The 14,560-nt window shown below is 48.0% G+C and overlaps 1 protein-coding gene across 2 annotated transcripts; it reads left to right on the forward strand.

Moving 5' to 3' along the window:
- Positions 1-474: 474 nt before the first annotated feature.
- On the forward strand, positions 475-11,834 carry FKBP1B (FKBP prolyl isomerase 1B). Of its 2 annotated transcripts, none has more exons than XM_027621679.2 (4): positions 475-744; positions 4,428-4,475; positions 10,041-10,153; positions 11,188-11,834. In XM_027621679.2, the coding sequence occupies exons 1-4, from the start codon at positions 708-710 to the stop codon at positions 11,230-11,232; spliced, it is 243 nt and encodes an 80-aa protein (XP_027477480.1). In that variant the 5' UTR covers positions 475-707; the 3' UTR covers positions 11,233-11,834. The 2 variants fall into 2 exon arrangements, with proteins under 2 accessions (XP_027477480.1, XP_027477479.1); XM_027621678.2 differs by having other exon boundaries at positions 478-744; positions 11,233-11,834.
- Positions 11,835-14,560: the final 2,726 nt, after the last annotated feature.

Below are 14,560 nucleotides of genomic sequence, written 5' to 3' on the forward strand. Positions count from 1 at the left end.
CTTTGCCTTGAAAGGTGGGAAGCTACCTGTGAGTGGGGCAGAACTACTCATGATGGTGAATAGGGGTTTAGGGTGGTTGCGGTAGGGTAATGACTGGTTTCCTCCCTCCCTCCCATCCCCCTCTGACTACCCCACCCCCACCCCCACCCCGGCGCATCCCCAGAATGCTCCTACATTCCGGGCAGTCGAGCTAGGGTAAGTACCTCTCAGGTGCTTCCATAACGTTCTGAACTCCAGTGAGCGCATCTATTTAAAGTGTTGGTTTAGTTGCCGGCTTTCCCCTAGTCTGTGGGACCGGGTTGACTCCCCAGAGCTTAGCACAGAGTAGATGCTAGATAAATCTGTGTTGAACGGATGGATAGATCGATGGATAAATGGATGGACGGATAGAGGCGCGGGTGTCTCACGCCTCCCTCACCATCCTCCCCAGTTAATGACCGTTAGCCTGGCCAAGCTCGGGAGCAGCCGCGTCAGGGTCCCTTCCCCCGGGCCCCGCCCCAGTCGACCCCACCTTTCCGCGCCGCTCCGCCCCGCCGCCCCCTTCCCCGTGGCCCCTCCCCGCGCAGGTCCCGACTCCCGCCGCACCTCCTCCGGCTCTGCAGTGGCGGCGGGGAGGCGAGCCGGAGCGCCAGCGGGGCCAGGGCCGGAGCCGAGCCGGGGTCGGGGCAGCAGCGGGGACCCTCGGAGGCGGGGCCAGTGGGACTGCGATGGGCGTGGAGATCGAGACCATCTCCCCGGGAGACGGTACCGGGCGGCTGAGCCGGGGGAGGAGGAAGGGTCCCGGGGCGGAGCCGGGCGGGCGGGGGTCTGATTCCGAGGTGGCGCGGAGGGTGCTGAATCGGGGGCGGGTATAGGATGGGAGCGGCGGGAGGAGACCCCAGACAGGATTGTTGGGGGTCTAGCAGACGATCCTCCACCATCCCCTTCCGCGCCGGCTCACCTAGGGGTTCGAAGGCGGCGGCCCAGGAGGCGGGGGTCTGCGGCCCGCCACCGCCCCGGGGGCCTCGGGCCGCCGCTGCCGCGACTGGAACCTCTCAGTTATCTGCTACTGCTGATTTCCCAGGGCACAGCTTTAGCTCTGCTTTCCCTGCCCTGCTAGGTGAGCTCTGGGGAGAACTGGAAGGGATCCCTTCAGCTTGGGGCAACCCTTTCTAACGCGCCCCCCTCCGGGCCTCCGGTCGGGCGGCTCCTGTGCGCTGGGCGGTGAGACGTGGTGGGGACCCAGCCAGTCTGGGAAGGAAGAAGCGCTCCCTCCGCCGCCTCTGCATCTTGCTTTATCCTCCCCGCCCCACTCAGCCTCTCCAGCCATCCTGTACACTCCCATGGCTTTCATTACCGTCTGCAAACCGATGGCTTCCAAACTTAAGCCTCCAGCCCAGATCTCCGACCCGAGTTCAAGGTGGTCCATTTATCCAGCTGCTGCTCGACCTCTACGTGGATGTCCCACGGAAACCTAATTCAGCAAGTCCAAAATAACTCACGTTCCTTGTCCTCCCCACTCCCAAGCACTCCTCTGTTACTGCCTTTTCCCTGCCCCCAGGACTGGCACCACTCACTTTCCCAAGCCAGGCATCTCTTGTATAACTGGGTCTGGACGTGCAAGGAATAGCCATTTTTAGATATTTTAAATGAAACTTAATCCAGTCCAGAGCCCCCATTTCTGCAGAATTTGACAGACAAACTTCATGTGAGATATAACTGACAACACCCGCCCCTCCTAAGAAATTGGAGGACCTCTTGGTTCCAGGCCACCCTCCTTGTTAAAAGGCAGTGGTCCCTAGAGGTCACAGCCCCTACCCCTATCACCAGGCAGGTACAGGTTTCTTTGCCCATGCTGGGAACCATGATGCTGGGTCCCAGGAAGCATCGCCCCGAGACCTCGTCACATCCCAGAGCACTGCTACTGAGTCCTGCCAGGGGGCTGGAGGCCTCTTCTCCCTTCCCTGGCTCAAAGTAGCCTTTAGAATTTTCTCTGGTTATCCTCCCTCCCTGGCCAAGGACAAGGGGCATTTTCTCTTGAGGGAGATTAGATTTTTAGAGAAAGCCTGAAAGAGCTTTGGCTTTGTGCTTTTAACAGTCTAAACCCTTGGGTCAATAAAGCACAGAAGGGCCAAGCTACAGTACTGTTAACACTGGGTCTTGGTTGAGCCCCACGGCAAGTCTGACAGGACTTGGTCCTTCTGCTGAAAATCTCTAGGCTCCATCCCTTTAGCCCCTGCCCTGGTTTCGGCCACCATCATCTCTCACTTGGATTTCTGCACATCCTCTAAACTGGTCTCCCCACCTCCAGTCTCACCTCTCTGCCTTCCATTGGGTCTCCCTAACTCACAACCCAGTTTCTACACCATAGCCTGAGGACCCTTTAAAATGCATGTTTGACTGTTCGCATCCCATTCTGCTCCGCCCCCCCACCGCCTTGTGTTTTAATGAACTTCCCTTTCCTTCTCCAGACAGATAATCCAGTAATCTAGCCTAGCCTTACCTTCCATAGGCGATCCTCCTCTCTTATTTTTTTTTAAAGATTTTATTTATTTATTTGACAGAGAGACACAGAGAGAGAGGGAACACAAGCAGGGGGAGTGGGAGAGGTTGAAGCAGGCTTCCTGCAGAGCAGGGAGCCCGATGCGGGGCTCGATGCAGGGCTCGATCCCAGGACCCCGGGATCATGACCTGAGCCCAAGGCAGACGCTTAACGACTGAGCCACCCAGGCGCCCTATCCTCCTCTCTTATTACAGCCGCTACCCCCCCACCACCTTTTTCTCTAGCTTCGGCAAGCTACCTGCAAAGTGGTTAAACACACCAGTCATTCCGCAAATACTTATTGAACATGTACTATGTGCTAGGCCCTGGGGTTGCAGCAGTGAGCCACACAGGGGCTCCCAATAGTGCTCGACTCTGGGCCTTTGAATGTGTTGTTTGATGTTCCCAGATGATCTCCCTTCACTTCCTCTGGCAAACTATTAATCTTTTAAGACCCAGTTTAACCCTTATCTCCTCTCTGATGCTTTCCCTGACTCCCCATAGAGTCCTCAACATGTTGGCTCAGTTGTGAGCCTCCCTGAGCTTTGTTATCCAGGCCTGTGGCTTTAAATTCCACCCAGATTTATACCTCCAGTGCAGACTCTCCATCTGCCTACTTGCAATATAAACTCAGATGTCTAATAGGCATTTCAAGATTGCCACCTGCTCAAATCTGCTCCTCCCCAGTCTTCCCCACCTGGAATTAGTTCCACTGTCCATCCGATTGCCCAAACTGAAAGCCCAAGCATTGTACTCGATTTCTCCTTCTCCCTCATCCTGAACCCCATCTCCACTCCATTAATGTACCCTGTCAGCCCCATTTCCCAAATATATCTATTTTGCTCTCTTCTCTGCTGCCACCACATTAATTCAAGCCATAATTGATTTTCCTGTCTGGATTATTGCAACAGGCGCCTAATCGTCCATCCTACACACAGCAGCCAGAGTGATCTTATAAAATCTTAATTCAGATTATGTCATTCTCTTGCTTAAAACCCTCCAGTGGCCTCCGCGACGCCCCGCACCATCCGGCTCTTTCCCACTTGTCTCCCTCTCCCTCTCTTCTTTCCAGTCACTGGGCCTTCTTTCTCTTCTGCAAATGCTCCAATCCTTTCCTGCCTCAAGGTTTATGTACTTGCAGCTCCCTCTTCCTGCAGTGCTTTTCCCAGCATCTTGCTCATCCTTCAAGATTCAGCCCAAATGTCACCTTTTCTGAGAGGCCATCCTGGACCACCCTTTCTAAAATGGTCTGTCCATTGTGTCTCTCTTTAACTTGTCATTGTGTTTCTTTCCTTTAGAGAATTATCATAATTTATAATTGTCTTGTTTGTTTGAGTACTGTTTGTTTTCCCCATTAGAATGTAAACTCCAGAGGAGCAGGGATCTTGTCTGTATGGTTTACTGCTGGGTGCCTGAAATCAGGCCCAGGCTTCGCGCAGAGTAGGTATTCTGTAAATATTTGTGAATGATTTTGCTTATTAATCCTTGATTGCAGTCATCATCCTGCATTATAATCTATTATTTATTTATGTGTCTGTTTCCCTAACTTCCCTGTGAGTTCATAGATTGCTCTGTGTTTCTGGGATCTGGTCCAGGCACATAGTAGGCTGTCAATAAATGTTTGTGGAATGGATGAAGGAAAGTAAAAGGAGCAATCAAAGAAAGGAAAATAACAAGGAGAGAGTGGAGTTGAGGAACGCAAGGGAATAAAGTTCAAATCAAATAAAGAGAGGTGAAGTGACTAATCTGGCTCATACGAGGCACAGAGCCAGAACTAGAGCCATGGGCATCTCTGTCGTATGGAGGGGAATGTGGGCTAGACCTCTGGGTCACAGTCACACCTGAACATCCCAGTTGAATTTTTCCAATAACTTATTCATTTATCTGCCCTCATGTCTCCTTGCAGGAAGGACATTTCCCAAGAAGGGACAGACGTGTGTGGTGCACTACACAGGTAGGCTTTGCTCCCTCAGCCTTCGCCCAGACCTGACCCTTCCAAGGGAGGTTTCTCCTCTGATACTCCTCTCCAGAGGTATCTGCTTCCTGGATCAGGCCCAAAGCCTAAGACAGCCAAGTCTCCCTCTGTCCAGCTGTCCCCCAACTTCTCCAAACCAGACTTGTGCATATGCGAAAGGAGGCTTGCAAGGTTACCCCTTCCCCACTTGTACCAGCAGGAGCCATCTGGGGAGCCAGCCTCTAACTGAGCCAAGCACCTCCATTCTCTTCCCTCTGTTGTGGGCAGCGTGGAGCCTAGCCCTTCTGGTTCTGTCTGATATTTAGAAATCCCTTCTTAAAGCTCTGAGAGCCCTGATCTTCCCTGCAGACTCCTTTTTCCTCCTACAGTATTATTAGAGAAGAGGAGGTTGACCTCCTCAGCATTTCCTTTCTTTTTTCAAAAATAGACTATTCGACTCACCTACTGTTATTGAGTACCAACTGTGTGCAAGATGCTGTGCTGGGCACTGGGGACACACAGATGAAAAGGGAGGATTCCTTCCTTCTTTGGGGCCCTGGGGAGTGGGAGAGACCAGTGATCCAGAGGCTCTGATGCAGTGTGTGTGTGGGGGGAGGACAGCAGGGCCTGTCTCAGGGTGCTGTGGGAGTGGGAGGAGGGCCCCACATCTCTGCTGATCCCTGTTGGATGCTCTGTCCTGGAAGGTCAGGTGGGCTGAGGAACATTCTAGATGGAGTTCCTGAGGACTGCTGGTAGGAAGATCACGAGCAGGTATTTGTTCCCAGAGGGGCGAGTGCTCTGCCTTGTGACCTGCTTCCCGATGTGGCAAACTTGGTGACAGCCACTTAGCAGACAGCAAGGCCAGTTTAATTCCTAGGATGTATTCAGATGGGGCCATTTTTAGCAGTTCTCTGGGCCAGTGTGAAGTGCCAGGTTAAATCTAGGCAGACAGTGTGGGTATTTCTCAACAGCTGTGTTGCCGGCCGCTGACGTCAGTGGGCTAGAGCTGTGTTTTATCTCCCGGTGATGTGGCCTAATTACCATGAGTCCTCTGGGGCCTCTGACCTGTGTAATTGATTTATCTGTTCTACATGTTGTAGACAGAGCAGTACTTATCAAGTTACTAAAACCACAAGATCCTTTCGCAAAGACTTTTCATAGTAGATACAGAGAGCAGGTGATGTGCATTAAACACTAACATCAGGGGTGCCTGGGTGGCTCAGTCGGTTAAGTGACTGCCTTCAGCTCAGGTCATGATCCTGGAGTCCCGGGATCGAGTCCCGCATCGGGCTCCCTGCTCAGCTGGGAGTCTACGTCTCCCTCTGACCCTCACCCCTCTCATTCTCTCTCTCTCTCTCTCTCTCTGTCATTCTCTCTCTCAAAAAGAAATACAAACTTAAAAAAAAAATAAATAAATAAACACTAACATCAGCCATGAGTGCCTCTGGTTTGGGGAGGGACTGTCTCATCAAACCCAGCAGGAGACTGTATGGGACTTTTTGGTAAACTTTTTAATTAAACGTAAACACAGTAGAGAACATAAATCTAAGATGTACAGCTCAATGAAATTTTTCAAAGTGATTACATTTATATATAACCACTACCCAGACCAACACATACATTTCCAGAACCCCCAGGCCCAGGCATCTCCTTCATGCCTCCTCCTAGTCATTACATATCCTTGAAGGTAACCAGCATTCACACCTTTGTCGCCATCAATTGGCCTGGCCTGTTGTTAATTATCATACAAATGGAATCATAGAGTATGTACTCTTTTGTGTTTGGCTTATTTTGCTCAGTATTATGTTTGTGAGATTATGTCTGTGAGAGTGGTTTGTTCTTTTTTTTTAAGATTATTTATTTGAGAGGGAGAGAGAGAGAGACAATGCACACATGAGTGGGGGGAGGGGCAGAGGGAGAGGGAGAGAAAGAATGTCAAGGAGACTCTGCGCTGAGCGTGGAGCCCGACTCGGGGCTCGATCCCACAACCCTGAGATCATGACCTGAACTGAAATCAAGAGTCAGGTGCTTAACTGATTGAGTCACCCAGGCGCCCCTGATTTGTTCTTTTTTATTCCCATGCAGTTCATTGTATGATGAATATACTATAATTTATCTTTTCAACAATTGATGAATATTTGGGTTATTGATAGTTTTTGGCTAATATGAATAATATTGCTTTGAACAATCTTGTAGGTGTCTTTTGGTGCACATATGTACACATTTTGGTTGGTATACACCCAGAAGTGGAGTTCCTTGGGCATAGGGTTATACACCAATGCCCAGCTTTAACAGATACTGCCAAACAGCTTCCCAAAGTAGTAATGCCAATTTCCACTGCCACCAGTCATGTATGAGAGTTCCAGTTCTCCTGCATCCTCATCAACACTTGGCATCATCATGTTTTTGTTTTGTTTTTGGCCCACTGAAGTGGGTGTCCAGTGGTATTTCATTGTGGTTTTTGATTTGCATTGCCTGATGACTAATGAAGTTGAGTACCTTTTCATGTACTTACTGGCCTTTTGGATATCCTCTTTAGTCTGCTCAAGTTTTGTCCAATTATAAAAGTTGGGTTGGCTGTCTTTTTCTTATTGACTTACAGGAATTATTATTATTATTATTATTTAGAGAGTGAGAGCACGGGGTGGGGGGACAGAAGCAGAGGGAGAGAGAGAATTTTAAGCAGGGTTCATGCCCAGCACAGAGCCTGACCTGGGGCTCAATCTCACAACCTCGAGATCATGACCTGAGCTGAAATCAAGAGTCAGACGCTTAACTGACTGAGCCACCCAGGCACCCCAGGAATTCTTTATATATTCTAGATATGAGTCTTTTGTTAGTTATACTGATTCCAATCACCTCCCATGCCAGGGCTTGTCTTTTTACTCTCCTAATGGCATTCTATGAATAGAAGTTCTTTATTTTTTTAAGGTTTTATTTGTTTGTCAGAGAGAGAGAGAGAGCACAAGCAGGGGGAGCGGCAGGCAGAGGGAGAGGGAGAAGCAGGCTCCCTGCTGAGCAGGGAGTCCTGTGCGGCACTCGATCCTAAGACTCTGGGATCATGACCTGAGCCGAAGGCAGATGCTCAACCGACTGAGCCACCCAGGCACCCCTATTTTATTTTTTAAAAAAGATTTTATTTATTTATTTGACAGAGAGAGAGAGAGCACAAGCAGGGGAGCAGCAGAGGGAAAGGGAGAAGCAGGCTCCCGATGCGGGACTCATCCCAGACCCTGAGATCATGACCTGAGCTGAAGGCAGACGCTTAACCAACTGAGCCAACCCAGGCGTCCCTAGAAGTTCTTAATTTTAATGAAGTTCTACATATTGATCTTTTCCTTTATAGTTAGTACTTTTGTGTTCAGTTCAGGAATCTTATTTATTTATTTATTTATTTATTTATTTAATTTTCATAGTCCTCCTTCCCCCACTTTCGTGTTTTATTTATTTTTTTATTAACATATAACGTATTATTTGTCTCAGGGGGTCCAGGTATGTGATTCATCGGTCTTGCACAATTCACAGCGCTCACCATAGCACATACCCTCCCCGATGTCCATCACCCAGCCACCCCCTCCCTCCCACCCCTGTCCATTCCAGCAACCCTCAGTTTGTTTCCTGAGATTAAGAGTGTCCTATGGTTTGTCTCCCCCGTTAAGAAAGCTTTGTCTGTCCCTAGGTCATGAAGATATTCTTCTGTTTGTCTCTTGTAGAAGCTTTATTATTTTATTTTTCATATTTAAGTTTGGGATTCATCTGGAATTGATTTTTATGTGTGCATAAGTTAAGGGTCAAGGTTCATTTTTTCTCCATATGGATATGCAGTTGATCTAGCAACATTAATTAAAAAAAAATCATCCTTTATCTGTTGCATTGCCATGACACCTTTGTTGAATCAGGTAACCATATATATGTGGGTCTGTTTCTGGGCTGCATGGTTTTGGCTGAACTTATAGCAGTAGATAACTGTATATGGTCTGAAGTATATTAAGTCATATGAAACCTGAAGAAATTGGGGAATGAGAAAGCCAATCCTCAAAGGGTGTGTGTGTGTGTGTGCATATCCATATGTGTATTTGTCCAAGTATGTGTCTTTGTGAATGTATGTAGATTCATGGATCTAAATATTTTCTTAGCATCTGTTTGACCATTAGGGTCTTTCTTCTGAATGTGTGTACCTAAGTGCCCAAGAGCATGCATGGGTATCTCTGAATATCTTAGCAACCTGTGTGTATGCATGAGTTTGTATTTGATCTCCTTAGTATCCATTTGTGTAGCGATAGGGTTTTCTCCTTTGCCTGATTTCGTACCCAGGGCAAGAGTCCATTTTATTCTATGCAGGAAGTAGGAAAATGGGTCTGTGCCTCGTATACATTTATACATTTGTAGGAATTAGGAAGGGGAGTCATAGATGCTCAGACACTAAGCCTGTCCAGACCTCCTATGTTAAACATGGCAAATCTGAGGCCATGACAAAGGAAGTGATTTGCCAAACTTTACCATTGAGTTATGCCAGCATGAAGTCAGAATCCAGTCCCTGAACTTACAGGCCAGATCTTTCTCTGCTCTCAAATTGCCTTTTGTTGTGGTCTGTGGACTGCAGGAAGAAATCGTGGGAGAGCATCATTTACAGAAGGTCTGATCTTTGAGCCAATCACCAATACGAACTAAAAACAGAAAAACAGCTCTTGAGCCTGAGACAGCAGAAATGAGACAGTATTTGTACATCAGGGATGACAAGGCAACTACATCTGGAGGCTCAGGGATGCTCCAAACTGCTGGAGACAGCACTGAGGTGTTCCGGGTCCAAACAGACCCTTTTTATGGGGTCTGGAGGCCACCCTTGACTGGGTCACTTTGCTCTGTTCATTGCAGGAAGGGATGATATGGCCTTTGGGTTTTGCATGTTGGGGGAACCTTGTGAAAAGCCGGTAAGGATGCAACCTGAGGCAGAAACATCCTCGGGCTGAGGAAGTGGCACAGAAAAGGTTGTAAAGCGCAGAGGTATTTGAGAAGGGTGTGACCTGAATAGGACCTGTGGGGAAGAAAAGGTAGGGGAGAGCAGAGAGAGGGTTATCAGGCAGGCAGTCTCCGGATCTTGAAGTGCCTGTGTGCAGTGCAGGCATTTAGATTCTGTCTCCGGGAGCTATTGACGTGTTTTAAGCAAGGGAGTAACATGATCAGATACATGTTTATGAAAGACAGTCACTCTGAGTGTCGTGTGGAGGCTGGAACGGAGGAGTGAAGTGGAGTGGAAAGACCACTGAGAGGGTGTTCCCTACACAGGTGAGACATGATGGAGGTGTGGTGCAGTCACGGGGTGGTGGCAGTAGAACTGGAGAAAGTAGGTAGATTGCAGAGATGAGTAGGACTTCATGGTAGGCTGCATGTGGGCTAAGGCAGAGCAAAGTGTCTGGGTTTCTTGCTTGGGTGACAGGACAAGTGGGGAGATTGGAAGAGGCACAGGTTTGTGCAGAATAGGAATTCTATTTTAGATACGCGGCCCCAGACCTGGGAGTTAACTCAGGACCGCCGCTCTTCTCCATCCTATTCTTGCTTTCACAGGAATGCTCCAAAATGGGAAGAAATTCGATTCGTCCAGAGACAGAAACAAACCTTTCAAGTTCAGAATTGGCAAACAGGAAGTCATCAAGGGTTTTGAAGAGGGTGCAGCCCAGGTAGGATGGGAATCCTCAGTAGGGAGGATTCGGGGAGTTGGAGCCCGGACTCAGTATGCTGCCCTTGCCCTATCACAGATCGCCACGGCTTTGCCCCTGCCGCCAGGGACGCCATCCGGGTTCCGTCCTTGGCTCTGTGCCCCCACCCCATCCCTCTCATTGCCAGCATGACTCCTTTAAGTCACAGGGGGCTCTCATTCCAAGCACATCCCTCCAGGCTTGCTCAGAACTAGCTTCGGGGGCCTGTGAGCTACCAGCTGTCTGGGCCTGAGGCAGTAGGAGAGTTGGGGGGTGGGGGAGGCCAAGGTTTTTTTTTTTTTTTAACTTAAAAATTTCAGACTTGCTAAAATATGACAGAAGTAATTCCCATGTATTCTTGGCCCAGCTTCCCCACCTGTGAACATTTTACATAACCCATAGTACAATGATCAAATTATATGAGTTTGCGATCAGTTGCACATTAACACTGATAACAGTACTATTAACCGATCCCTTCAAATTTTTGAGTTGAGTCTTCAAAATTTAAAAATCGATTTATTCAAGTTTCCCCTGTCCCACCCGTGCCAGGTGTTCTTGATGACTGCCGTGATGAGCCCCGGTCCATGCCCTCCCCCCTTGGTCTCTGAAGCCACACGATGCTCTGTTAGAGTAGGTCTCTCAGCCCTCCCCACCTTGCGGTGGCCTCTGATTACTTCACATCTTTAATGTGCTCCTGTTACCTCCTTGAATGTGTACTTTACGTGCTCTACACCCTCTTTCGGTTCTTTTGGAGGAGGGTGAGGAACAATTACGAACAATTCGAAGTGTTGGGGCCTTGCACTAATTGAATAACCAGCAGTGGTTGTTGGATGAATGAATTTGGGACTACTTGGTAGAAGTTATTGCCCCACAGTGAAGTCTCTGCTAGTCTGAGGCTGAATCTAAATTCTGCATCACTCCAGTGTGCCACATAGAAAATTCATCTCAGTTCTTCAGAGTTACCTTGAGGTGTGGGAAAATGCCATAGTTATCTTACTTTTTTCTTTTAAATCAAGCTGGGTCCTCTTTCTCCTCTCCCCATCTGCCCCCATCCCTGCTAGATGAGCTTGGGGCAGAGGGCGAAGCTGACCTGCACCCCCGATGTGGCATATGGAGCCACGGGCCACCCTGGTGTCATCCCTCCCAATGCCACCCTCATCTTTGACGTGGAGCTGCTCAACTTAGAGTGAAGGCAGGAAGGAACTCGAGGGGGCTGGAGTTGGCTGCTGCTCGCCCTCCTAGCCTGCTCTGCCACTGGGACGGCTCCTCCTGCTTGGGGCTATTGATCAGTGCGCTAACCTCACTGCCCCACAGCATTATCCATGCTCTGCCCAAGTTGCTCTGTATGTGTTCATCATCGTTCACGCGCATCTTTGCTTGAGGAAACTTCGGTTGCCGATCAAAGCATTTCAGGTTGTGCATTTTGCGTGATGCATGTCGTAGCCATTTCTGACCACAGAATACAGATTTCTTGTTCGCACAATCTACACTGCCTTACTTAAGCCAGACCCACAAGGTGCTCAGACATGAAATGTACATGGTATACACAGAGGGACTTGAGCCAGTTACCTTTGCTGTCACTTTCTCTCTTAGAAATTCTGTTGGCTGCTGACTTAACACAATGTCCTCTTTGGAAATATGTAAAATAAAGGCTCTGTGCTTGACAAATTCCTGTCCATCCTTATTGTAGGAAGGAAGTGCTTTAAGGACTACATAAGCCAGCTGCCCTTGGGAAAGAGTGGAAAGGAGCCTTCCAAGTAGCCAGGAATGATAATAAACATAATAGCTATGATGTGAGTTTTGTACATGCGGGGCCTTGTTCTATATATTTTAAAATAAAATTGCCACCAACCCTCTAAGCAGCCCTACCAGGTAGGTATTAACTTGCCACTCGCCTCAAAGGCTCAGAATTATTCTCTGAATAACCGAAGGAATATACTGTGTTCAAACCCCATAGCCCATGGGGCGCCTGGGTGGCTCAGTTGGTTAAACCGTTGCCTTCAGCTCAGGTCATGATCCCAGGGTCCTGGGATCGAGGCCCACATCAGGCTCCCTGCTCATGCAGGAAGCCTGCTTCTCCCTCTGCCTGCCACTCCCCCTGCTTGTGCTCTCTCCCTCTCTCTCTCTGTGTCAAATAAATAAATAAAATCTTTGAAAAAAAAACAAACAAACCCATAGCCTAGCAATCCAACATAGGATTTGAACACTTATGTGACCTTGCAATCTCTGTGTTTGGACTTAGAGGGACGAGTTCCCCTCACCCAGAGGGAAAAGAACACCGTGCCTGAACAAAGGAAGGTGTGTTAGGTCTTGGAGCCATACACTAACTCACACTGGGAAGTTACTTTTGAAAAGAATGTGTGGTCCTGAGGTTGTTTTTGTATCTAGTTTTGCTCTTACATTGGGGTATCATTTCTGAGAAGGTACGATTCTGAACTTGTTTCCATATACACTGCTTATTTTCATCTATATTTACTATAACGTATGGGAATTCCCAGTTAGGTTTTATAATCAGCCCACTTACTGGTGTGGGTTGTCAAAGGAGCCTAGGGCAGTGTGGCTGAGATTTTTTCTTTTGACATAGGTGAGGAAAGTTCTTAGCCATAGTCAGGGTTATTCCGTCAGTGAGGACTTGGAATTAAGATTGAGGAGAGGCTGGTAGGTTAGTACTTAGTTTCCCGCATAGCTTCATTGATGCATGTCACATAATGTCATACGTATGATAGGGGTCCACCTCATCTTGGCTGCTTCATCTACCCTTTTTGTCTCCAGGAAGCCCTGGCTGTATTCCTCTGCTGAGGATCGAGGAGTTAAGAGGTAGTGCTTTAAGACGGAGGAAAAGAAATGAGAAAGGGGGTGCTTTGCTTTTAATCACCCAATCCCTGGTCTCACTTCTGTTGTGGGAGCAGAACAGCCAGAGGGTGCTGCACTCATTCCTTTCTGGGGTTTTTCCTTCAGAATGTCTTAGTTCCCAGCTTTTCTCAATGACACAAATGGTCCGATAATTTCTCAGAACTTTGCCTGTATAAGGGACATACTCTTGTTTTCTGCTGTGATACCAATAGGATAAAGTTAACAATGGCATCAAGGACCACTTCAGTTGTCCACTGTGGAACTGAAAAAAGATCTTAGTGTAGAGTATTCATAGGTTCGGTGGTCATGGGAGACACCTACTAAGAGAACCAAAACAAACAAATGCAAATAACTACTGACTAGCACCTGGAAAGGATAAGCTAGGCTTTGCAGGCCCTGCTTTACTGGCGCTCTTACAAGATGATGCAGAAAATTATGAGGCGCCTGGGTGGCTCAGTTGTTAAGCATCTGCCTTTGGCTCGGGTCATGATCCCAGGGTCCTGGGATCGAGCCCCCGCGTCGGGCTCCCTGCTCGGCAGGAAGCCTGCATCTCCCTCTTCCACTCCCCCTGCTTGTGTTCCCTCTCTCGCTGTGTCTCTTGTCAAATAAATAAAACCTTAAAAAAAAAGAAAATTATGAGACAGTATGCTAACAAGTTTGGACATTGTCCTGTGAGAGCCACCGAGAGTTGTTAAGCAGGAGAGTGGTAATGAAATCTATGTCGTATCAGTCATTTTCAAATGTCCAGTCTGTTTATACAAAATCATAGAAACTCAAAATTTAATCTAGGTGAATGTAAAGCCACTCTGGCACACGTCCATACACATACATGTGCATGAACACAATCATCCCTTGTACTCTTAAAAGCAGGGTGAAAAATAAGCCTTGGATGCTTGGTGTAGAAGACTGATTAAAAGTATATCCTCAGCATCTTAGCACACACAGACCTGGCACAGAGTAGGTGCTCAATATTTATCTATAGAATTCAAGTTCTTTTAACTGGGACAGGCCACAAAATTGCCAAACAATTGGAATTTTTAAAGATTTTAAGTAATTTCTACACCCAGTGTGGGTCTTGAACTTATGACCCTGAGATCAAGAGTTGCATGCTCTGACTGAGCCAGCCAGGCGCCCCACAATTGGAATTTTTAATTTTTAAAATTCTTTTAAAGATTTATTTGAGAGAGAGTACAGGGGGAAGGGGCAGAGGGCGAGGAAAAGAAACTTAAGCAGACTCTACATTGAGCGTGGAGCCCAGCATGTGGCTTGATCTCACGTTGAGATCATGACCTGAATTGAAACCAAGTGTCGGACACTCAGCCGACTGCGTTACCCAGCCGCCCTAGACAATTGGAATTTTTAAAACTCTTAGCCTTAGGTCATGAAATTCAGCTAACAGATGTACTAATCCAAATGATGGGACTGGCCATAATGGTCAAGAGAAGCAATTTCCCCTTGTTAATAACTTAAAAAAAACTGCAATAGAGCAAGCCAGTCTGCCACTGAGACAAAGCACACTCGAAGTCTGTTTTCCCC

Source organism: Zalophus californianus, chromosome 8 (genome assembly GCF_009762305.2).
Source record: "Zalophus californianus isolate mZalCal1 chromosome 8, mZalCal1.pri.v2, whole genome shotgun sequence".
Lineage (NCBI taxonomy): Eukaryota > Metazoa > Chordata > Mammalia > Carnivora > Otariidae > Zalophus > Zalophus californianus.

Excerpts from the sequence above, each read along its gene's own strand:
- FKBP1B (XM_027621678.2), top strand. The coding sequence starts at position 708 with ATGGGCGTGGAGATCGAGACCATCTCCCCGGGAGACG. Across the intron at positions 745-4,427 it reads GACCATCTCCCCGGGAGACG|GAAGGACATTTCCCAAGAAG; the intron begins GTACCGGGCGGC and ends GTCTCCTTGCAG. Across the intron at positions 4,476-10,040 it reads GTGTGTGGTGCACTACACAG|GAATGCTCCAAAATGGGAAG; the intron begins GTAGGCTTTGCT and ends TTGCTTTCACAG.